Source organism: Mugil cephalus, chromosome 3 (assembly GCF_022458985.1).
Source record: "Mugil cephalus isolate CIBA_MC_2020 chromosome 3, CIBA_Mcephalus_1.1, whole genome shotgun sequence".
NCBI classification, from domain to species: domain Eukaryota; kingdom Metazoa; phylum Chordata; class Actinopteri; order Mugiliformes; family Mugilidae; genus Mugil; species Mugil cephalus.
In genome coordinates this window covers 3,723,406-3,746,910 of record NC_061772.1, presented here as the reverse complement: position 1 = coordinate 3,746,910, position 23,505 = coordinate 3,723,406, and the positions used below count along the sequence as shown (strand labels likewise).

The following is a 23,505-nucleotide window of genomic DNA, read 5'->3' as shown; positions in this document are numbered from 1 at the left end:
GAGACGGTGAATAACATCTCCTTTCACCGCGTCCACCGGCTCGGAGCCCGAGGAGGAAACCGTCCGCGTCCTATCATTGCAAAATTTGAACATTTTCAACAGAAGGTACTTGTGAAGAGCAAAGGACGCGAACTCAAAGGTACCACTTTCGGAATTAACGACCAGTTCCCGAAAGAAATCAACGAGAGGCGTAAAGTGCTGTACCCGATCCTCAAGGATCATCGGCAGAGAGGAAAGAGGGCCGCACTTACAGTGGACAAACTTTACATCGACGGTCAGCTGTTCCGGGATGCAAACATCACCCCCTGGCTCTACTGACGGATAAGTATTAAGAAAAATAAGCCATGTATATTTGTTATTTGTATGTATATTGTAAAGGTGTACATTTGTATATAGAAACATAAATACTAAGAATAGAGAAAAAAAAAAAAAAAAAAAAAAATAAAAGAAAAACCTCACAAAACGTTAATGTATGTCACTCCTCTTACCTTCTCACTCACCTCATACATCCCCCCCTGCTATTCTTCTTCTTTCTTCTCCTTCTGTCCATGTCTCCCTGCCCTCCACACCTACCTCCACTCACCCCCTCACCCCCCCACATATCTCCGACACAATAATTTCCTTCCTCGTGGTGCTAATGTTATTAAGTTAACAATCCATTTTCCAGGAACTGATGCTATTGTTGATACGTATGTATGACATTGTTTGTACCAGGTATAATCAAGTATTCCAACACTCACCTCCTGATTTCTCTCTATTGTCTGTAAATCCTTTCATGCTAAAGACGTACAAAATCCTCTACCAACACAACATACAAAGAAGGACTGAATGCTCTCAATCTCAATGTCACAGTTAACTGTTGTCTCTTGGAATGTGCATGGCATTCGCTCGCAGGCAAAAAAAATTAAAATTATGGATTATATCTCCAAATTACAAGCCGATATCTTACTCATTCAAGAAACTCACCTACAAGATTCAGAAAAAAAATCTCTTATAGATCCAAATTTTAACCAAGTTTTCTCTTCCTGCTTCAACAGTAGACAAAGAGGAGTCTCGATTTTGGTCCATAAGAGACTCGTGTTTACCTTAAACAAATTGATAACAGACACAGAAGGTCGATACATCATCATTCAAGCATCAATCTTTAATAAATTATACACAATTGCTAATATTTATGCCCCGAATAACGATGATCCGGCCTTCTTTCACAAAGTCTTTTCACAATTATCTGACATAGCCGTCACACCCTTTACAATTATTGGAGGGGACTTTAACACAGTCTTGAATCCCTCTCTAGATCGGTCCCATAACTCGACACACATAAAAAAATCACAATCAGCCAAAGTCCTCAAAGAATACATGGATGAGTTCGGACTTGGCGATGGTTGGAGAATCAAAAACCCGACAAAGAGGGAATACACTTACTTTTCCCCAGTACACCACTCCTTTTCTAGAATTGACTTTTTTCTGACAAACAATTCTATTGTACAAAGAATCAACACCAGTATACACCCTATCATAATCAGTGATCATGCACCGGTGTCCCTCCACCTTCAAATAGAACCCTCCCTAAAACCATCACCCACATGGCGCCTTAACACCTCATTACTGAGAGACCCTGAATTTGACTCATTAATAAGGAGGGAATGGAAGGGGTTTTTGGAAATAAATGACTCTCCAAATTTATCCCCATCTCTGATTTGGGAAACTGGGAAAGCCGTAATCAGAGGCAAAATTATATCTTACTCCTCTTACAAGAAAAAACGGGACCAACAAGCAGAAAAAAACATCGAGGATAAGATTAAAGAAATAACAGAACAATACACCGCAAACCCAAATGAACAATTATGGACCCAACTACAAAATGCGAAACTACAATTAGAAAATATCTTGACCAAAAAAACAGAATTCGTACTTCAACAACTTAGATACCAAAATTTTGAGCATAGCAATAAATCAGGCAAATTTCTTGCGAATCAACTCCAACGCAACAGAGAAAAATCTCTTATAAATGCAATTCAGGACTCAAGTGGCAAACACACTCAATCGCCACAGGAAATTAATCAAATCTTTTACAGATTCTATGAAAAATTATATTCAACAACTACCAACCCGAATCCTGACGACATTCAGGCCTTCCTCAAAAAACTCAATCTACCCCAACTGACGGCAGAACAAAGAAACATATTGGATTCACCACTGACCATGGAAGAACTATTAACAGCTTTAGAAAACATGCCTATGGGCAAAGCTCCTGGGCCGGATGGTTTCCCTGTTGAATTTATGAAACAGTTCTGGTCAGATCTGGCCCCCTTGTTCCTAAGGACTGTTACAGAAATTAAAAACACAGGTTGCATAAGATCCCAAATGAATACTGCTGCAATTAAATTACTTTTAAAACCTGATAAAGACCCAACACTCCCTTCCAGCTATCGCCCTCTGTCATTGATTAATACAGACATCAAAATTATTTCCAAAGCACTAGCATCTAGACTAGAGAAAGTAATTTCATCAATAATTCTCAATGACCAAACAGGTTTCATCAAAGGCCGACAATCTACAAATAATGTTAGACGGCTCCTTAACCTGATCAGCATGTCCCAGCGTAGAAATACAGAAGCCATTGTTTTATCACTGGACGCTGAGAAAGCCTTTGATAAAGTTAACTGGGCTTTCCTCTTTGCCACCCTTCAAAATTTCGGCTTTGGAGAGTCATTTATCCACTGGGTTGCTGCACTGTATAATTCACCTAAGGCCACAGTCACCACCAATGGTTTCACATCACAAAGCTTCACCTTACAGAGGGGAACCAGACAAGGATGCCCCCTGTCTCCCCTACTGTTTGCTATATTTATTGAACCGCTCGCATCAGCAATACGTCAGAACTCCAGTATCCAGGGTATCCACTCATCCATCGCTGAACACAAGATCAATCTATATGCTGACGATGTTTTACTTTACTTGCAACAACCTCAGAGATCATTACAGGAAGCTTATAATTGTATTTCAAAATTTTCAGCCCTCTCTGACTACTCAATCAACTGGTCCAAATCAACAATACTACCAATAACGGACAAAGCATGGGATCCTGCAGACCATAAACCCCAACTACCCTTTTCCATAGGAAATATCAAATACTTGGGCATAAACATCTCACCTAAATTGTCAGAGTTAGTGCAACTGAACTTTGATCCACTTCTGGATAAAATCTGTGATGACCTGAAGCGCTGGACCAATCTTCCTATCTCTCTGATGGGACGCATAGCAACAGTTAAAATGAAAATTTTGCCTCAAATTAATTACTTATTCTCCATGATCCCATTCAAACCCACAGCAAAATGGTTCCAGAACCTAGATTCTGCAGTCACCAAATTTTACTCCAAAAACAAACAGACAAAAATTAGCCTCACCACCCTTCAAAAAAATAAATCAGAAGGAGGACTAGATGCACCGAACTTTACAAACTACTACCTGGCAAATCAGCTGCAATACATCACCAAATGGATAAACCCAGAGGCAGATTACAATTTGTGGCTAGAAATAGAACAGGCCGACTGCCACAACATATGCATTTCGGACCTGCCCTTCATTACAATCACCCTTAAGCGTCATAACTGCTTCCAAAACCCCATTATTGCCGCCACCCTGTCGGCTTGGTGGAAGAGTCTAGAGACCACAGGATCCCTGCTGGAACCCTGTGGGTTTCTCCCCAATTTGGCACAACCCTGACTTTGTGAATAACAAAGTCCCTCTTCACCTCAGCACTTGGAAGCATAAAGGAATAACCCACCTCCATCACCTTTCCAGGGGAACTTACTTATGAATCACAGAGATTTATTTGATACGTTCGAAATAAGAAATGGAAACTTCCTCCAATACCTACAGGTGACCAAGACAATCAGAAAGAAAATCCCAGTGCTCCAGAACTGCATACAGCCACCACAATTCGTCACCAACATTAAAAAACTCACACCGAAAAAGAAGAAAACCCTCTCTTTAATATATAAGCTGCTATCAACCACACATTTAATACATGTACCAATATCAAAATGGGAAGCCGATCTTTCCCTGTCCACAGACTTTGATTTCTGGACTCAGATCTGCCAAAATATATTTAAAATGACCAAAAACTCGAATTTACAGCTGATCCAGTTTAAAGTACTCCACAGATCACACACAACTCAATACAAGATGTATAGAATGGGCTTCTCCCAATCCGACAAATGTACACAATGCACCCAAAACTATTCAGATTCTTATTTCCACGCTCTCTGGCTCTGTTCTCCGGTGCAGCACTTCTGGTCACTTGTAACACAGAAACTCGCCTTAATTTTGGACTGCAGAATCCCATTAACCCCTAACTTGTGCCTCATTGGTGACCTGGAAACAATCAGTCTTCCTCACCATCTATCACAATCTGTCCTTGTAGCTCTCACCATCGCCAAGAAAACAATCCTTATGAACTGGAAGAACAAACAGTCACTAAACATTTCCCAGTGGTTGAACCTTCTTTCCGATTATATATCATTGGAGAAAATATCTGCTACCCGAAAAAATCAGTTGACTCTGTTTGCCAAAAAATGGTCCGTATTCTGCGACTCCCTCAACCTTAATTTACATCTAGACTTTGCCTGCTAGCTTTTGCCACTTCTGTTCCACTTACTGTAATGCTATAATAATATTTCTCTTACAGTGATGAATGTCGTTATGGAAAAGATTTTATTGCCCTCTTCATCCAGGTTCACTAAGGAGGATCCCCGGACCACAACACCTTGAGCATGCATTAGGGGTGCCCTACTCCTTCTCACCCCTGGGTTGACTTCCGGCCCTGAGCGGTTTACCCGGCTGGCCTCCCTCTCCCCCACGTGGGGTGGCGATGGAGACTTGCCTGGGGTTCCCTGTGGCTTCGGCGCTTGCTCACTTTCCTGGGGTCGTGGGGTATCGGTGGCCGACTCTCCCTGGATCTCCTGGTGGGCCTTGGCGGTCTGGGCTGGCGGGCTCCCTGTCCCCTCCTCTCCCTCCCCTCTGCAGCGCCCTCCTCCCTTCGCCCCGCTCCTCCTCCGGCCCCTCCTTCCTTCCGCTGGTGGCTGGGCCCTCGCTGGTCGTGGGGGCCCTTCCTGGGGTCCGGGGGGCCCCGTAGGTCGGGGCCACGCCCGGCGCCTTGGGGTCGGAGCCTGAGGGTGTGGGGGGCTGCCTGAGTACCACCCTGGGCGTGTCCGGTCGCTCCGTCGCGCTGGGGCTGGGGGGGCTGTGGGGGGTGGGGTCTCCGTCCGCCTTGGGGGCACCCCTGCCACCCCGGGGGGTGGATGGGGGGGTAGCTGATGCCATTGCTCGGCTGGTCGGTGTTGGTTCTTCGGGGTTTCCTGGGGGTCTGTCGCATCCTGGTTGCTGTTCTGGGCTGGGGGCGGGGTCTGGTCGGGGGACTTCCTGAGTCCTGGGGGCCCTCGCCCCGTCTGTGGGTCCCATGGGCAGCTGTTGCGCCTTGGCCCTGCTGCCGGGGACTTGGCCCTCACTTGCCTGCCTCTTAAATTGCACTCACCTCACACTCCACCATACACTATGTCGCCCATTACAACCAAGGCTAGATACACCACACACACCCATCCCAAGTTTTTAATGCACCTCACCTTAGGGGTCCACCCAGGATCGGTCAGGGTCAGGGCAGGCTGCAGGACAGTAGTGTGCTGCAGTCCTCTGACCCACCTGACCCTCCTGTTTGCCCCCTGTCTTAATGCACCACACCACATCCAGGGTCACAGGGTCACGGTGTAGGGGCTTGCTTCCTCATCAGGGACTGAGGAAGCACAGTAATAGGGACACTGTCACTTTTCATTATCCATTGGCACGGCTTGGGGGGCCTGGTCCTCCGCTAGCAGGGGGATCTTGGGCTGGCGGTCTGTGGCCCCACGGCCGTTGGTAGGGGTATCTACCTAGGTTCTCTGGTGTCCTCTTGGCCTGGCTTTGTCTCCTGGTGCTGCGTGGCGACGGGTTCGTGGCGGCTTCCTTGGGTACCCGGTTGTTCCGGTATCGACTGGTTCGGGTGGTGGCTTGGTGCTTCCCCTCTCCCTTCGATGGGGGTTGGGGTCTCTCCCTGGCGGATGGGGGTTCTCTCTTCCCGTGGTCTCCCTGGCCCGGGTGCGCCAGGGGCATGGGGCCGGCTCCCTGGCCCCCCTGCTCGGATGGCCCGTCCCTGGTTGGGCGCTGGGCCGGTGCCCGTCTGCGGGGGCTTTGCTGGGCTCCTGGGGGAGTCCTCTCGGCTGGAGAGGTGTCCATGGCTGCCCTGCGGGCGGGGGGTGGGGTCTTTGGGGGGGGTGTTGGCGGCGGTGGGTGGACGGGCTGCGGTGGCTGGGGGGTGTGGGGGGTATGGGGGGCTGCTCTGGCCTGCACCGACTTGTGCTCGCTTGGTTGGTCTGGGGGTGTTGGTCATCGCTCGCCATCTGCGCTGGGGTGTGGCTTGCCCCGTGGCTACGGTGGTTCTCTGGTCCTGTCACCCATGCGCCCCACACTGGGGTGGAGGCTCTCGGGCGCTGGGGCTTCTGACCTGACTCTGGGCCCTGATAATGGTCTCACTCATATTTAGGGAATGCCCACATGCATGTGTGTTGTCACCTGCCAGCCCGTGCTGGATCACATCAAAAAGAATTGATGAGTCCCGGCTATTAAGGGCTGGATTATTGTTTTCACTCTATCACTACGTGCCCTATGGCAGACTTCTCTCCTTCCATTGGGACGCCCTTACCCCCCCCTGGACTCTCTCATCTCTCCAGAGATGACTGTACCCAGTCATACTTGAGTGAGGTGACTTGGGAAGCACAGAACCCTGCACTCCACTAGTTCCTACTAGCACCACATGTATCTCCTCCACTGTCCTCCTTCTACATCTTTTCTTTCCTTTGTTCCCCCCCTCTATCCACTGAGGTGTAGCACTGCCCTCCCTGCCACACAAGGTCACTACACTCAATAAAGATCAACAGGACAGTTCTCAGGGAGGGCTGGTGATGGTCACACTCACGCACTGAAGTAATAAAGCTTTCAACTGCAAGAATATAACTGCATCAACCTCATATAATGTTGACACCCTGTGGTGTCCAACTATGCAGACAAATGCAGACAAAAAAAAAAAAAAAAAAAAAGACAGGATAAGCCAAAAAATAAATAAATAAATAAATAAATCTCTTTAAAAAGTTTGCCAAGGCTAAAACACTGACACCACAACAGAAAACGAGTACAGAGAAGTGAATCCGCTTGGACCAGCAGCAGTCCTACAGAAACATACCTGCAACATCTATTGATGGTTATGGACCATACTGTGTGTGTGTGCGTGTGTGTGTGTGTGTGTGTGTGTGTGTGTGTGTGTACGTGTACGCAGGTGTGAATGTGTCTGAGTGTTTCCACCCAAAGACGTGACCTACATTTACAAATTAAAAACAACAACCTAGACTAAACCCCAGGCACAGACTCAGAAACTAATAAATAACAAGTGCAGACTCTTTTTCCTCGTTAAAATGAAAACAATATATAATTACATTCAAATTGCCTTCAAACATAATTGCCTTCAAACAGAGGGAATACATACAGGCCTGAAAATTGTCCAACTGTATATTCTAACTAATCACAATAATGTCATTTATGGATATTTATAATTATTAAAATAATAATAGTGATTATCATAGTGATAATCAATCACAACACATCTACTAAGGAACATCACGTCTGTGTAGAAAAGTCTAGGCAAATATACAATGTACAAATGTAGTTAGGAATGTAATCATATAAAAATGCTAGTGTTTCCACTATCACATGCAAATATTCACAACCCTACTAATACTTGTGCAAAAGCTTTCTCATTTCAAACACTGTCAAACTAACAGCATCAGTGCTTTGCTGACAAAACACAGATTTGAAAAGTCTAAATGTTATCTTGCTGCTAACCTGTTTGGTTTGGGACAAATAAAATGTGTTGACCGTACCCACAAGTCCATACATTATTAAGAATTAGCCTGAAGAATCAGTGCCACACAAGGGTCCAAAGGGTTCTTGATCGGTAACAAGACTCCACGTGGCTCCACTCTTAGAGTGTACTGCGCAAACTCTGCCTCCAAACTCACAAGATGGCGCCACCCATATCCCCGGGAAACCAGCATCAGTTTGGCCGATGCAAAGAAGTGGGCACATATTGTCCATATTTATATACAGTCTATGATTCAAACCAAATAAATAAGTGTGAAAATAAGTGTGAGAGCTGGGCTCCCCTGAATCGTGTTATATTTGCATATAAGAATGAAATTCTTATATATCTCAGAAATTCTTGGACTAGTGCAACGCTATCCTCGCTAGCCTACCACACAAGTGACCAGAACGCAGCCAATCCATAATACTTCTGCCAGTCCGAACAAAAAGGAACTAACAGGTTCATGTTACACACATTCTCTGATCCCTGAACTCGATACTAGTTAATTTCAAAGATTCAAAGCATTATTTCTTGTTTATGAAGGCTCAAATTACTTACTTACTCAATATTAATGTCTCTGAATGCTTATGTCAGTTAATTCAGGCCTTTTAATTGTTTAGGGAGTTAAAACAATAGTCACTGAAGCAACTTGTAGTACCTTCAGCTGCAATACTTGTAAACTGTGTAAGATGTGTTTCAGCAGTGTTAAGACGGAGAACCCTCTCTGTTTTTTAAGGGTTTAGTAAGTTTTATTGTGTGTTCTGGATTTCTCTTGATGACCATAACTTTGGTTAAGTCTTAAATACTACAACTACTTTTGGATTGCCATAACATTTGGTATTGATATTCATGATACCCAAATTGTAATGCCTTTGGTTTATGACTAAATACTTTCAAAACTAAGGAAATTCTCATCAGCCTCTGCTGTGCTGAATTATCACGGCAAACTTTTCCCACAAAATGTGTATATCTATACATGAAGCGTATACATTGTGTATTGTCAGTTTCCATCCCATATAATCTAGTATGCAGAACCTATAAAACATAGTTCCATTAAAACGTCCGTACAACGACAGTCTTAGCTCAGAGTTTACACAACCGCCTTCAAGATTTAATGGCTACTTGACACAAGTAAAAAAAATCCATACAGTGTGTGTGTGTGAATGAGCCAGTCTGCGCTTATGCAACACTACTGCCTAATGTTAATGTACATGGGCAGCAGTCAGATACAATGTGTGCCAGCTTGTTACCTTTGCTGGCCCCCAGAGCTGGAACAGGGCTGCTCGATGAAAATGGTGATAACTCCTATGGAGCCTGGAACAACCACAAAGCTTCTACAAAGGCTCACACACTGGCATGATTTCCAGGTGAATATGGCATTAGCTCTGCATAGCTGTACTGTCAATGAGGGCTTTATGTTCAGACTGCATGTTCCCAGATTTAACAAGCATCTTAGTGCCAAACAAGCGAAGAAATAATAACCTGAGTTGGATGGTCATGGAACTTATTTTTGCACCAGTACAGTCGTCATCTGGGAGTACAGAACACACATTTATCAATAAATATATATAAAAATTAAAAATTAAAATATATTATTGCTACAACCTGTGCAACGTTGGGTGTGACCTTCTGGTATCCGAATACAGTGCTTGTAAAGAGTGGTAACGTTCCCAGATTGGCAGCTATCTTTGTCTTCATTTTGAAAACATCAACATTCACCAAATGGTAGTGAAATGAGGTCCATACCAAGCTCCATGTAAGGCATTGTCTCCATCATGACAACATGAGGTTAGTATGTCTGATATCTCAAAGCAGAAACACATTTGATAGATAGGAAGCAAGTGCGTCATGGGATAATTCCTCCTTGGGTGGACTTGAATAATGAGGTTATTAGTTTGAATAACACACTTTAAATAGCATAATGCAGTACAGCCATGAAATTCAAAAGATTAAAACTTCTGCAACTTACTTGTGTCCCAGCTCATGAGCAACTGTAAAGGCCAAATTGAGTCCATTGTCTTCTGCTAACACACACTTCCTCTTGGCACTGCAGACCCCACCCAGATAAGCAATACCTGTAACACAATGGCATGACAATAAGGTACAGTTGTGTTGTAATGTCTGAAACCAACTCGAGGAGTTACACATTAACAGATACACATTAATACACATTTCTTTGATGTGGCTGTCCCTTTGTACTCCAAATCAATGCTAATCTGCAACAGTAGATATATTTAATCATGTGGTATCGGTATTATCGGTAGAGAGTAAGTATTTGCTCCTCTTGAAATTTTCTACATAAATAGGACTCAAAATATCAGCAGGTCTTTGCCTCTCAGTATCTGGTATTACCCCTTGTGCAGAAAGAACAGCAACTAAAGGTTTCCAGTAACAGCTGATCGGTCATCTAAAGTGACTGACAGAGATTTTAGCTCTTTCTTCAGTACAGAACACATTCAGTTCTGAGATGGTGGTGAGTTTCCTGAACTCCTGAACATGAACTCCTTCTATCACATTTCTATTGATTTAAGGTCAGGACTTTCATTTGGTTCTTCTTTAACCAATAGTTTGTGTGTTTGCAGTCCTTGTCTTGCAGCATGACCCAGTTTCTGTTAAGATTCAGCTGGTAGACAGATGTCCCGACAGTTTCTTTAGAACTGGTTGGTATAATTCACAAGTCATTGGCCAATCAATGACGAGAAACTGTCCTGGCTGAGATGCAGCAAAATAGGCTCAAACAAGGATATTACCATTACCATGTTTCCCAGTCGGGATGAGGTTCAGATGGAATGAAGCATTTCATCTTCAAACATGAGCTTCTCATTTAAACCATTTCCAACATTTGAACCAACCAATTCCACTATCCACATAACATTTACAGATTAGTCTTCTGGCTTGTTCACATCATGTTTAGCAAAGTGCAAATGGGTAGAACTATTTCAACCAGCGGTTTCAGAGACTAGAAGAAAGTAGAACCTGAGGTGACCAATCACAAGTCTTAATCTTGTCACAACACGGTGAGGTTTTGTCTTGTCCCCATCCTTGTCTCATGACATCCTGTTTTATTTTGAAATGCAACTCTCCTCTCGTTTCAGGTCACTTGCCCTTCCCTCTGTCACCAGTCTGTCTTCCCTGATTTCCAATTGTCTCCACCTGTTTCCTATTACCCGTATGTGTATATAGTGTGTATATAGTGTTTTGTCCTGTGATCTCCTTCATTGGCCTTGTTACTGCCACAGCTAAGTTTTCCTAGAGTCCTAGCCTGATCTTCCTTTTCTTGTGCCTCTTAGTGAGAGATTTTGTTTCCCTCCCTTTGGCGTGGTTTTTAATTTGGGTTTTGGTCAGGCATCTTTGTTTATGTTTCCTTTGCTCTCCATGATTTTTCATGTGATTCGAGTGTATCCTTTGTCCATTCAATAAAGTCGGCTACAGCCGCATCTCTCTCTGCATCCGAGTCCTAGCCTGACAGTATTCAAACAAACTGCATCATACCTGACAACTGAAATCATTATGCAAGAAATATTTTCAAATTAATTTCCTACAGTAGGTGATCCTAATAAAAAGTAGCAGCCACACCATTATGACCACTGATGGGAGAAGTAAATAACACTGACTCAGAATCAAGTAAGTCAAACATACGTTTGTTTCACTCAGGTGTTATCTTAGTTAAAACCAATTCTGCGAGTGAAGCCAGGCCATGGAGGGCCACTGGAGTCCAGACAGACATGAATTACATCAATGACATGGCTAGGACAATCAAAGCCAGGTGGTCCCTAAAGAAGAAGTGACTGGCAGAGAGAAAACAAGATCAAGTTGTGGCTTTATTTGCCTGCAACGCATTCACACGTATTTCGTCACTGGTGCAAGACATGAAGATGCTTCAAGCTTGTGTCCATTAGTCGATTTGATGAGGTGACCTAGTCTGTTGTCTCAAATTCTTTTGCAGTCTATTATAAAGCTCAGATGACTGTAAAACAAGCAGGGTGTCAGCTGAAATAGCTTGTTGTGGAATGTCTTTCTGTTTGGCAGTTCAATATTGGTAAAGGGTCCATTTTTATCCACTAGTTTAATACAACCCACTAATATGTGAGTCATCACTGTATATACATCTATATCACCTACCTCTTCATTAAAATACTTACCTGTCAGACTGAGGGAACACTCCTTATGCATAAATCTTAAGGAATATTTAGATGGTTAACTGCTGACATAAGCCCAGAATTGCCTCCAACAGCAACAGAAAATATAGACAACCAAAAGTAAGAGTTACGTCAGCGTGCTGGCCGGCATGTTTATGTAATGTGTTCCAGCTGTTTTGTTACTTTAAAAAAAAAAAAAAAATCATCTATAAATCAGTTTTGTTTTTTGAGATTAAAAAAGGATGTCAACACATATGGATTTTTACCTTTGGGTGATTTAATTATTCTTCTTAATTTTTTGTTTTGAGAAAGAAATCCATTAATCTATTATCTCTGGATGTTTATTCTGTGCAGAACCTCCAGAGCACCTATATCAGCAGTTAATCACATTAGAGAATGTAGTCCATAATTGTGAATATTGTGAGTCAGAGATCTATTTCACATTATTTACTTACTTTTTATTACTGAATAAAGGGATAATCCTTCAGTTTATGAAATGGGAAATGTGTTAAACAACAATGTCATGCAGAATGGAAAGAGTTCTAATATATCCTAACCTGTTCAAGTCAGAATGTACACAATTTTAGCTGCTAATGTGAAACAAACATTAGTTACTCTGACCCAGTGATTGAAGGAACATCTTGGAAAATCATACTCCAACGACTTGTTTCCCCAAGATGAATGATGTCCTACAAGCCCTGACATACAAACCGTACAATGATATGACCCTTTGTTGCGTCTGTGAAGGTGTTTAGTTATCCAGGTCATGGTATATAGATCAAAACAGACAAACAATCATATTTGCACTCTAGTGATGTGAGTTCCAGGTGGTCAACGCCCACACATGTTCCTATTAAAATACCATTTGCCAGACCCAAAGAACTGAAGAAGCTACTTGGATGAGTGGACAAAGATCTTAAAGACATTCTACAGGTTCAGTTAGCCTCATTTCAGTTTGTTTTTAGATACACTGTTTGCTTTAGAATCAAAACTGACATTAGGTTATTCCTTAAACTGTTGTGGAAATCGTGAAAAAAAATACGAACTGCTGCACAATAGAGAAAGTGTTAGTCACAACACTTTATCATATTTCAATCAACATTCAAGTATGGCTGCATATATATGTAGACATGTCTTTTAAAAAGTGCACTGGCATTTCTCAATGAAGACTGTAGAGATGTGTTGCAATGTGTTGATCAAACATACTGTACTTCAGAGTAGAAAGCATATAGTTTTCTAGATATACAATAAGTAGGAGATTTCACGATGATGATGTTTTATATGAGGTGAGAAGTAAACACATGATAATGAGCTGTCTAACAATTTCTGTATTTATTTGACTTTTGCCTGCTACATGGCACCTAACACAACTTTGTCATTATTTATAAATGGTTAATTCTATAATTATTTATATTTATATCTGAAGCAGGCACAAATATGTATATGCACATATACTGAAGATACTGAAAGACATTTCTATGTGCATGTCTGCATGCCTAATTCAAGACTAGGCATACTTTGTCAGGTACCCCACATTTTATTATTTGTTTTGGTCATTCACTTTTGGAAATGAAATGGTTTGACATATTGGCTTTTGTCTTCTGAAAATTAGCCATCTAGCCCACGGCTCAGGTTTTAAGCATTTCTGGCTGATGAAAACAGATGTTGGACTGGACATTTGTTTTCCTTCCTCTTGAGTGAGTTGGTGTTCACAATCATGAATGACTAGTCAGCCATCTCATTCATGTGTGTGTATGATGTCTATGATCAAATGTAATTATAACAAAACATATTTTTCCTAGCTGTGTGTTTACAGGACTGCATAAGTGTCTGGCAAGAGAAAGTGGTAGTAACTGATTTATGAGACAGAGATTGTGTCAAGGAACATGTTTGATTGACCCGTCTTAAAAGGCATTTTTCATAAACCAGGGTCCCTTGACAACGAACCACATGTCTGTCTCACTATTTCAAAGTTGGCTCTCATGCTTGGAATGTATTTTGGCATCTTGCCAACTCTGTTTGTACATTTTAACATCTGAGTTTTGTTTGTTTTTTCTAGCGTATGTTAACACCCTTGCAAAAAGGCCTATGTATATACAGTTTACCCTAGGGCTTTCAAGAGATTCAAATATTTATTTGTGATTAATCGCATGATTTCCTATACTAATCCAACACTTTTTGAAAAGTGTGTGATGTACATTTGAAAATGTACTCTGAGGGGGATACTGTTTAGAATTTTATTACTCTTATTTAAAAATCAACAAATATGCATGTTTCATGCAAATGTATGTCAGTGTTTAAATTCATTACTATCTTCACAAGTATCACTGCTATCATAATCACCTGTGTAATAATGGAACTAATACACAAGCACACACACGCATACACGACCACAAATATTATTCCCTTTTTTTTGTTTTGTTTTGCTTGTCCATTTCGCTGCTCTGCCACTGTATTGTACAACCACATATGCTGTTTTGCATTTTCTGTTAAAATGGTTACATTTTAAAGGGTTGGGATTAAAACTTGATTTAAACTTGTACTTTACTACAAGCAACAAGCAATCATACACTAATGCTCACGTGTTACTGGCACTGAAATAGGACACAAACAAAACTTCTGCTCGAGTCTGCTGAGCAAGCAGCTTTCACTGGAATGAATGACCATCACGTTTGGCCCATGGAGCTAGGTCCTCATTAGCTGGTCAGATTCCCTTTAAATGAGAGTGGATGCTAGGCCTGAGCAAACCCTTACCGCACTGGCCCAATAAAGCCTGTGTGAAAAAAACAAAGCTGATTGTCGAGGCTCCACAGTGAGGTCAGAGGTGTGGCCGAGATTTTCTGCATTATCAAAGATCCGTTGAAGCCAGCACTTCTGAGGCTAAAGCCCCCGGACAAAGACCTGTGATCCACAGCGCTGTGTTAGGTTTTGACTTGGTGTTAGGGTCTAGCTGGCTGATCAAACAGCTATGGGTTGGCTCACATAGCTGGCGGCACATCGACCCAGACAGCCTCAAAAAGCCACTAAGCTTCACCAGGCCTCTGGACTCATAGCACTGTGTTGCCCACAAGCAGCTTCGGCCAGCCATTTATTTTGCGCTAATTAGCCGTTACAACATGAAGGGCCTTTCATTGAGCCACTGATTCCTGGGCAGTCAAAGCTCCCAATGCTGACAACCCAGACCTGAGTCAGCCTGGAAGAGACGCTTTGTTCACCCTCTCGCACACACATACACACAAACACGCACACACACTTGCACATAAAACATACAAATACTTGTTCACCCTAAACTGACCCCATGGCCTTTATGTCACACTAACCTCCCCCACCGAAACAAAACTTTACACACATACACTGTACACAGATATATGCACGTGCAGTTGCATATATCTAAACTATTTATAAGTCAGCACAGAGACTGGCACTAACAACTAGGCACAAATAAAAACACAAAAAGACAGAGATACACAAAGTCATGTACACTGATATAAATAAATTCAAAAGCTCTGGTACAAATCACTCCATACTGCTTCTAATGTTATTGCTGAAACTGTTAGAGGGGTAGAATCAACTACACTGTAAAATGTGAAAGCTGAATTCAGAGACAGGTAGAGACAAGAGTGTCCACTTAGAGTTACTTTTATGCTGGATTTTAAATGACCATCTGTCAGTCAGGTTAAAAAAATTAGCTTTCATTTAATAAGCTGATCCACTAAAGTAAAGCTAAGTGACAAAATAAAAGCATTAGATAGATAAAAATTTAAGATAAAAATAACAGTGGCATAATATTTTCAAACAGGGGTTGGGTTGCTGCACTCTCCCAGCCTGAAAGCCAGACAGGCAGTTTTGCTGGGGGAAAGTTGGTCTGGAGTCACTCCTTTGGGAACTGATTAGGGTTCAGCTAAGATCTGCCAGGGAAATCAAATCATTTGGGCCGGATTTATGTTTTGACGAACAAACGAGTGACGGCAATGTAGTCATACAAATCACCTGAACAAAATGACTCTGATTAGACTAGACTGAACTATCCAACTGTGTGGAGGGGTATTTTTCTCAGTATCTGTTCAAACATAATGAAATGTAAATGTCTGGTCTCTAGATTCATATTGTGATGAGAATTGAGTGCGACTTCTCCAGGTTAGTACTCTCCTCCGTCACCATCAAAATGCAAAATTGGGAAAAATCATCATGTCTGATCCATGAAACCTCTGTCATTAAAGCTGTTTTGGAAGCCTGTGGTGGTCCAAGGCATTTTATTACGGGATTTTCTTTCAACTCTGACCCATCTGTATGCTGGCCCAAATAAACAGAGCTAGGTGAATAATCTTTCCCTGCGTGTATTTTTAAAACAGTGTTTTAGCAACCAAGATTAGTTTCTATGGAATAATTGGACATGAACAAACTTGACCAAAGGTTGACACATTGACAGCTGTTTGACTGACAGCTAAGTGGAAAGTAATCATTTGGTCTCAGACCTTGGTGGTAAGTATATTTGACAGAATTGGAGCTGCAGAAATTTTTGGTCAATTTTCTTTAACAACGTTCTAGGTTTCAAAAAGGATAAACTGAGTTTTAGTGTTGGTAGTGAACGAGGACGTGTTATAACGAGGACATGTATGGAGGAGTTGTTTGGCTCGTTGTCATAACAGTATAACAACACTGTAGCTGGGTTCAGTTCAGAGTGATATTTTCTTAGATATTACTGCATTATGATGCCAACACAAATGACAAATATGACATTACTGTCTATGAGCAATTCATTTTTGTGTCATTCATTAATCAAGATTATTCTAAAGCATGTATTAGAGAACAAGCAGTCTGTATGGCAGAGAACAAAATATATCCAATCAGCATCTAGCATCTAATAGGACCCTCATACCTGTCAGATATCATACATTTGTAATAGAACCAAATTGAATCCAAGTCTGTTTATTTATAAGAATATTTAAGTAATTAAAGATCAATCAGGTTTTGCTTTTCTGTTACAGTACACCATCATATGCGCATTTTGTGTTATATTATTGAGAACTTAATTTAAATATAGAAAGGCATATCCTATCTCTGACTTACGTGATTTTACGTGATTCACTAACCCAGAGTAAGGTAATTTTGCTTATCTGGCAAAGTCTTTAGCTAGCTTACCTACAAGCAACAAGATAAATAAAAACTAATATGGCCTTGTAGGAATTCTAGAAGGGGATACGTGATTAATACAATGAACTCCATAGATCATTTATCAGAATGAGAAATACTTAACCGATCCCTGCGGGAAACAGTGTTATGTTACAGTTACAGGTACAGGAATTAAAAAAAGAATATTTTAAACAAATAACTGTTTCAGGGCGACTACCACATGTCTGTCCATATTTCTAATATGTTTACGATCTAGCTTTGCTTTGCTTTGCTGAAAATTGACATGGTTACACAGACTAGACTGGTTGGAAGACACCCTTTGATCGATCTATCAACCAGTCTACCTGGAGGCCTTATTCCATGGCCTCATTTGTTATGTATTTGTGGGCCTTACGACGTGGAGAGAGGAAGCATGGGTGGCAAGGGTATTTGAAGCAGGACCTTTTATGAGTGCTGTGATTATAGTGTGGCTCAATGTGTGTCACACACTTTGGGCTTGCTTGAACAAAGAGCAGGAGTGTTCTCATTGTGCAGGAAGATTAGCAGATTGAGAGTATTATGGTAGGGCAGAGCTGTGCAGGGCCAGGCATGGCCAGGAGCTACCACAATGGCTCACAACACTGCACTGCCTCTTTCTACGTGTACAGTACTTCCATTACCTCATAGCTATTTGTGTGCTGATAATATGTGATAATGTGCAGGAAGTAGGGCTATGTATGGTAAGACTTAGATGTGGAGCCAATAAGTGCAGTAAGTTTCATCCAATTCTACACCACCAAATCATTCCAAAGATATTTCAGAAGGCAGAGTTTTTTAAATTCACAGAAACTCTCCAAATGAAAAGGATTCTGTCAAAAACTGTAAAATGCCACCCGTACATGTGTTTTTCTTTCATGGCCATCAGGAAACCCTAAAGATTTCCACTATTACACCCACAGAACGTGCACACGGCTAATTCACTGAAATCAGAGATTAAATACAAAGATCTTTAAAATACAGCAGTCTACATCTAAACGACTAATCCCAAATAAGCAGTACAGAGAGACAGTACAGAAATATCATATTTGAGCTTTTACTAATTACACATTTACTAATTACATGGGATTTTTTAAGTAAATCTTCTCGTATCGGCCATTTGTGATGCACTGCCACTGCTTTACTGCACATATCAGAGGCAAATAAATACAGTAACGTAAATTGTAAATGAAAAAAAAAATTTAAATGAGTCATTTATACATGGGACAAGTGATAATGTTCACCTTGCACTTTAACAGTGTTAATTGCCTATACAAGACATTTGAATAGTGTATAATACTTTCCATATTAAACCTTGGGTAGAAAAAATGGACAAAAATGTTTTAAAGAGGTGTTGATTCAATTGGACAAGAGCATGCAGCAATATTGCTAAAATTTATTGCATTCTTACCAAAGCAACATGTATTGTATATATAATCTTGTATGTTGTACTTATTAAGACTTGTTTTAACCCAAACCATGATCTAATCAACTTGTGTCAAAGTTTTGCCTGTCATAAAATGGTTTTACAAGGCTCGGATAAATGAGTTTGTCGTGGTGCCGGGAATTTTTAGCAGATGTTTCTGTACGTCATTCTGCAGGGCCAGCAAACAACTGGGTTTGCAATTTCAATTGGAGGACTTGTTGCGACCATCTGGTTGAAGTACAACTATAGTTTTGTTGGCGATCAGCATTTACTTAAGAGGATAAATACAGTTCTTGCAGAGGTCAAGGATATGCAGCTGTTAATTCAGTTTTCAGACCTTTAGGTGTTCCTACTTGGTACATCCTGCTGCGTAGTGGTTATACTCAAAACTTAGCAACTTCTATTTGATAGATCACGGTCCCACGCACATTAAATATATGCACTCCATATGGTCATATAATCTGAGGGGCACTTAAGGTCGCTATGACGTCAAAATTGCTGACACATAAGCAGCTGCTGAAACTTTTACCAAAACCACCATGTGCTACAGATGGGACATGTCTTTCATCCGTATTTCAGTCAAGGAAAGCAACTAAGTGCCAAGAAAGCTACACTATGATGTGGCTTTCTTGGTCCAAATGTCTCTATTGTCTACCAGGTAGGCAGGAAGCAAAGGAAAAACAAAGATCATTTGTGAACACTCACAAACCAGCGGCTCACAGATGTCAATCATGTGTGAAGAGCCCGGGGCTGTGCAACATTCTGATCAAAGGCTCTGCTCTGACTCATGAATAGTATGTCACTTAAAAGACCCAAGACCTAGATGATTTAGGATCTGCTGTTTAAAATAAGATTAGAGATGCACAACACCACATTAAAGGCAGAGACCTCACAACCAAGTTCCGTGAGACATGTTGACCTAGCTGAGTTAAATAATTCTAACACTATATGTGTTATCTGAGTGTACAACTAATTATTTTCCCACATACTGCATATTTGACTTAGAGTAAACTTCATTGTTGTCTGGTTTGTGGATGATTAGCAACCCCAAGTGCATGATACATTTGGACCCCTGTTTTCCAGATGCACCACAGAAATGTGAAGGATAGGGCTCCAAAAGAAAGTCACGGTCCACGGTTATCTAACTTGGCTCAACACTGTACTGCACTGTAATGAGGTAAAACAACACATAGGCAGACCCGATCTTTACACCAAGAGATGACAAAAGAACACCCCCTTGATGGTTAGTTTTACAAACACAGTATATAGATACAACTATGTAATAAAACCTGACACACTAGACACACATGATAAATCTCTGCACTTCCCTCAAAAGTAAAAAACAACCTTTGCATTGGCTGTGTTGACCTTTTCCATTACTGCCATATCTATATCAAGCTCAACTTGCCCAGATTCTCCAAGTGTGGCCCTTGTATTACACTTCACTCAGTCCTGACTAGAATACAAAGTGGTGTCTTTGCAGACATAATCAGAAACAAGCTATTACATTCAGCTGCACCACAAACCTCAACATTCACTGTCTTGTAATTCCCATCAGATGTTTCTGCTTCCATTTAATTCTGTCTTTGTGCAGAGAAAAGTGTTAAGTTGTGGCATGCAGGATAAATACCAAGGGGGACACTACAGGATTTTATGGTCCTCCCAACAATCAGAAGAGGTCTGGGACCTTGGTCAGTACAGATGTTGGGCCCAGATGTTCTAATATGTAAAGGGCTAACAGATCCAGTCTTAAAACTTTAAGTACACTCTAAGTCAGAATAAAAAAAAACAAATATGTGTGCATCATAGCATGGCACATCATAGTGAAAGTTAATCCTCTACACGCACTGTATGTATTCTATTCCATGAGTATAAAGAAAGTTGAGCCAGTCTAAACCGAAGACAGAGGCTTCATATTTCCTTAAACATCCAAAAGCCTACAGTGCTATTCTTCAATTCAATATCCTAGCGGACATTCTATGAGGATTTGTAATCTGAGTTTGAAGACAAACCATAAATAATACAAAACCCAGCAGCATTTCAACCCACTGTGCTGTGTCGTCATGTCTGATGATCTATGAAACCCATGGGTCAGTCGCTGACTGTATTCTCTGTCTCACCAGTAACCAAAGCTAGACACCATCACCAATGCAGACCTTTGCAGTTTTTAAACTCAGTGCTATTTTAGTTCTAATCCCCAACTAAGAAAAGGCTGGAAGGTTATAGAGCCAACCAAGACATTATCATTCCCCAATGAGGTCAGCCAGCCCAGTAGGATCATGCCAGAGCAGCATTCTGTGGATGCCATTCCATGCACATGATTACACGTTCACAAATGTCTTCCATATTTCAATGTGTTTTTATTTGTGATATGAGTTAATGATAAATTGTTGAATTTAAATCTTGAAAGTGAGAATATTTTGATGATATTTAGATCTGCTGAAAAGGCTGAGTGTAAAGACTATAGGTTCATAATTAGAATCAGGTGTGAGTTTCTATGAGTTTAGGATAAGCACTGGGCTGTGGCATGTATTGTAGTTGTGATGGTTAGTGAGAGGAAGAAAGAGAAGCACATGTACTCACCGACAGTATCACAAGGTTCATCTTTATGAACGCAGAAATCTGTCCTGCAAGAGAAAGGGGAGAATTCACTGCACTGATTTATTGAAATTAGGCGAGAACACACCCACATGAAACAACACGCTCGCCTGACCTAAATCAAATGGAACACAGGTTGCACCTCAGACTGTCCAGGAGCTCAGTGATGCCCTGAGGAGATACCCTAGGAGAGCAAGCAAGCAATTTTGCAGCAAGATACTGACTCCAAATACATCTCAAAGGACACAATTGTCAAAGAACTACTTTAAGATCACAGAACACCAAGAAGTGCTGAGTGTCATAGACTTTCCCTTAAGTCAACTAAACTCGACGTGGAGACCAAGCATTCTGAGGTCCATACCAGCTCCATCAATGCTGTCATTAAACCAAAAGTCATTCATAAATGCCACGTCTCACCCAAATAATGACCCAAATGTTTATGTGCAGATGAGATCTCAAGTGCTGGTTCAGACGCATTTCAGCGCCATATGTGACCACAGGTACATGAAGCTGGCCACTTCCATTCAGATTGCCCAGGTCAGATGTTAATGCAAGGTCTTAAGTGGGTACAATGATCTTGAAAAGCCAGGTGTGGAGGGAAATCATTTAAGGCAGCAAGCTTTTACGACTCTGGGTACTGGGGTTTTTTAACACTTCTGTGACAACAGTGGAGGAAGATGGGCTCCCATTGACATGTGGGAGTGCTCAGTTAGGTGTGAACAGCTGCACGTTACCATCTGGCAACCAGACTTCAAGAAGACTTTGTTTGTTGTGTATGTGATGAAACGTTTTCCAAAATATATGTATTATTTTTAGTGATGTTTCCTTTAAGAATATACATTAAGAAATTAAACTATATAGTCTTTCCATGAATTTGTTTCTCATTTACACCTGGTTTTATGACTTTTGTTGATCCTGGTGTCACATCAAGACACAATCTACATCCTGAAGATGAATAGAGACCTCAGGCCCAACTAACAAGTAATAGAACATTTAGGAGCAGTGAGAGTACAGTCTCCATCAGCATTAACAGGACATGGTCACACAGAATTGTTTGCCTTCTCAGGAGAATGCAAAGATTTGAAACAGGTCATAAAGGGATCTCTGTTGAGGAAGCCTCACAAGCACAGCACAACGAACACAAACCAGCCCTGCACTAGTATTATAAACAAATAAAACAAATAAAGTATTATAACTAAATACAAATACAAGTTAATATTAAAAGGAATAAATGAGGCTCCATAACCTAAAATTCACCTGGATGGGAAACTACACAGGAAAACCTAATAAACAGCAGTAATTAAACAAAACTCCAAAGCCGCAGTTACTAACAGCCCAAATCATGCAGAAAAAATGTTTTGCTGTGCGCTTCCCAAAGAGACATTCTGTATGCAACACTTGTAAGCTGGAAGTGATAAGTTGCAAATAAAAAAATTTAAAAAAAACATGGTGTTTTTGTGCAAAATAGCAAATCAAGTATTACTTCACATGGTCTTTATGTAGCATACATATGGTATGCCAATATTTACAGTTTACTATATGTATGACATATAATGTTTTTTAATTACAGCCCCAACTGCTAAACTTTTATTATTCACTTATTTCTTCTGACACCAGAAGGTACCGTCCAATGCTATGATTAACTTCAAGTTGATCTGGGATGATATTTGTAGATATCTAGGTGCTACAGAAAAAATCATGAATTGCAATTTACGACAACATATGAATTATCTCTCGGAATTGCAAGCAATGTTCAATGTTCAATGTTGAATGTTCCAATGTTCCAATGTTCCAAGCCTCCTTGGTGTATGAAAGTAACGACTGCCTCACTCTGCACCACATTGGTGAGATGCATTTCCACTAGTGACCTCGGCATTTACAAGATCAATGGCACATAGTTGACCCTCATCACTGGCATTATACCCAGTCTGGCTACAGCTGAAGACAAGTGCATGCAGTGTGATTTTAAATTGGTATTGCAAAACTAGTTGGCTGTGACAGACTCAAATCATTACCGCTGAATTTGTAAATGGGGAGCCTGCTTTTCTTCTTCTGTTTGGTCAGGAAGAACTTATTTTGAGAAACAAGGTAATTAAGGGCCCCGAACAATAACAAAATATCTGTATCTCATTTCAGGAGAAAAATACATACAGCAATTGTACAGCATGGGACCAGCTGAGTGTTAAAGTCAATGACTTCAGAGAATATCTATATAAAAACACAAGGAGATACAGGAAAACGCA

At 41.2% G+C, this 23,505-nt stretch overlaps 1 protein-coding gene across 2 annotated transcripts in view; it reads right to left on the bottom strand.

Moving 5' to 3' along the window:
• Positions 1-23,505, bottom strand: part of adamts17 (ADAM metallopeptidase with thrombospondin type 1 motif, 17) — a 91,778-nt gene that overhangs the window by 42,947 nt on the left and 25,326 nt on the right. For both annotated transcript variants that reach the window (XM_047581422.1, XM_047581423.1), the window contains exons 7-8: positions 21,248-21,291; positions 9,921-10,026 (exon numbers count right to left, since the gene is read on the bottom strand). In XM_047581422.1, the coding sequence (XP_047437378.1) occupies positions 9,921-10,026; positions 21,248-21,291 (150 nt within the window). The remainder of the gene's footprint in view (positions 1-9,920; positions 10,027-21,247; positions 21,292-23,505) is intronic.